At 49.0% G+C, this 2,056-nt stretch overlaps 1 protein-coding gene across 1 annotated transcript in view; it reads right to left on the minus strand.

Moving 5' to 3' along the window:
- Positions 1 to 1,073: 1,073 nt before the first annotated feature.
- The window catches only part of EVX2 (even-skipped homeobox 2), a 9,117-nt gene continuing 8,134 nt past the window's right edge, over positions 1,074 to 2,056 (minus strand). The window contains exon 5 of the mRNA XM_031058465.1: positions 1,074 to 1,219. Within this exon, the coding sequence (XP_030914325.1) occupies positions 1,074 to 1,219 (146 nt within the window). The remainder of the gene's footprint in view (positions 1,220 to 2,056) is intronic.

A 2,056-nucleotide genomic window follows, 5' to 3' on the forward strand; every position in this document is an offset into this window, starting at 1 on the left:
AAACTGCATTATTAGCTAGCCTGAAGGTAATTAGTACTTCCCCCTGCCATTGCGTCTGTTGTACAAAGCAGCATGTAAAAGCCGAGTGTCAGCCCCGCGCATCTAATATTCCTCCCACACAGACCACTCATGGATAATGAGTCAAGAGCCCTAAGCGGAGTCCAAGCAAAAAACACTTATCAGAGTCTCTCTTCGAGGACAGTAATTAATTGCGTCCTCGGAAACATCAGGTGCTCCCTCCAAGAGATTTGCTGGCTCTTTTGGGGAGAGATGAATTTGCCGGAGAATTCAGGGAAGCGTTTCCAGATGAGTTTCGCCTATTGTTGTTAAAACACGCACCTATACACGCACAAGCACGCATGCACACCCCCGCACCACGGTGCAGCGCTTTCGCCTTTCTTTGGTAAACACTGTTTAAACAAACACCTCGCCTCGGCTGCTGCAGCCAGAGCTGCTCCCAGCTTTAATAAAGGCACAGGGAAGACCAGAACCAGCGTCCAAGACTGCTGCTTAATCCAATGAAGGCAATTTCCGAGGATAATTGCGAACATGTTTTAATGCATATGCATGAAAAAGGATTTTTTTCCGAGAGACCGACTTTACATGCTTATGTAATTGATTGAGGCGCTGACCCGCTATTCAAAATGTTATTTGAGAACCATCAGAATGCGTAAACTTGCAAATTGCCCAGCTTGTATCTGAATTAATACCTCATTCATCATCATTATGGGTTGATAAGTTAATTTAACCATTTCATTCTGCCTTAATGAGCTATAGTTAAATTAATGCCACATAATATATGAAAGTAACATTTAAATAGAAGCACTGGGCTGAGACAAACAGAGGCTGCTGCTATTTGGGCTGAAAGAACGTGACATAAATCTTTTCTTCATTACAGGATCCAGTCTGTTCTACCAGCAGTTATGAAGTATTTATTCATTCACTTTCTTTTCCGAAGTTGCTTTGCCAAATAGCATAGGTAAATTATGCGCGGTTGTAAATAATGCCTTGGGATGACTTTATTGAAGTGAAACGGTGAAAAAATAGTCTCTGTCTTTATCCCTATAAAGGCATCAGCCAGACAAGATATGGCACGCCCGCAGCGAGATCCCGGGTAGTTTCTCGTGGCTCTTGCTTTCAGGCTGTCCCCTCTCGGGGAACTTGGCGTGGGACATGGCAACTGCAGTGCCAGACCCTGGGGCCTCCGCCGACCGGCGGCCTTTCCAGAGTGTGCGTGGCTATGAAGTTTTAGAAGGACAAAGATTTTTGTCCCCCAGATTGTGAGAGCCGGAGGGCAACTCCCCGTTCGTCCCGCTCCTAAATCCCCTGGGCCGCAGGTGAGCCGGCCCGGTGGCTCGGAGGGATGCTCCCTCCTCAGGGCGAGTTACGGTCCCGGCTCTTTGGCCACGGAAGGAGGAAAAGAAGATTCCCGTTTCGGGGAACATCCAGAAGGGTCCTGTCCTCTGGCAGCCTGATTTAAACTTCGTGTGGCGCAGGTAGAACCCAGAAGAGGTGCGGGACAGGACGGAGCAGTGCCCGGGGAGCGGGGCTGCTATCCCGGGGCAGCTGCTGCTGGCAGGGGAGGCACCCCCTGCCAAGGGGTGTTTTCCCCAGCCCCCCCGCTTCGGTTCTGAAAGGCCCGTGCCCGGAGGTTTACTTAACCGGGGGAGCTGCGAACTGGCTCCATTTGTAAACGTTCCTCCACTTCCAGCTCGAATTGTTAAAAACAACCTACTGTCAACCCATAAACTCGTTGAGTGAAAAGACAGATTGTGCCAGGGAAATTTCCATTACAGCCTCCAGTATATTACATTTCCATTACATTCTTCAATAGATGCTTTTAAATACCGTAATACTGTTGGGATAGACGAGTGATTAAAGGTGATAGGTAAAGAAACGAATAATTAAAAGGACACAAGTAAGCGAGCCCTGGAGCAGGCAGTGACTTGTGACCCTTGCTGCGGCGGGGCGCGGGGCTCTCCAGCGGGACCCCCGCCAGAGTTCACGTTGTTATTTAACACTTTATTACCGACAGCGCGCCGCACTTCACCCATTC

The sequence above is a fragment of the Geospiza fortis genome, unplaced genomic scaffold (assembly GCF_000277835.1).
Source record: "Geospiza fortis unplaced genomic scaffold, GeoFor_1.0 scaffold112, whole genome shotgun sequence".
Taxonomy (NCBI): Eukaryota; Metazoa; Chordata; class Aves; order Passeriformes; family Thraupidae; genus Geospiza; species Geospiza fortis.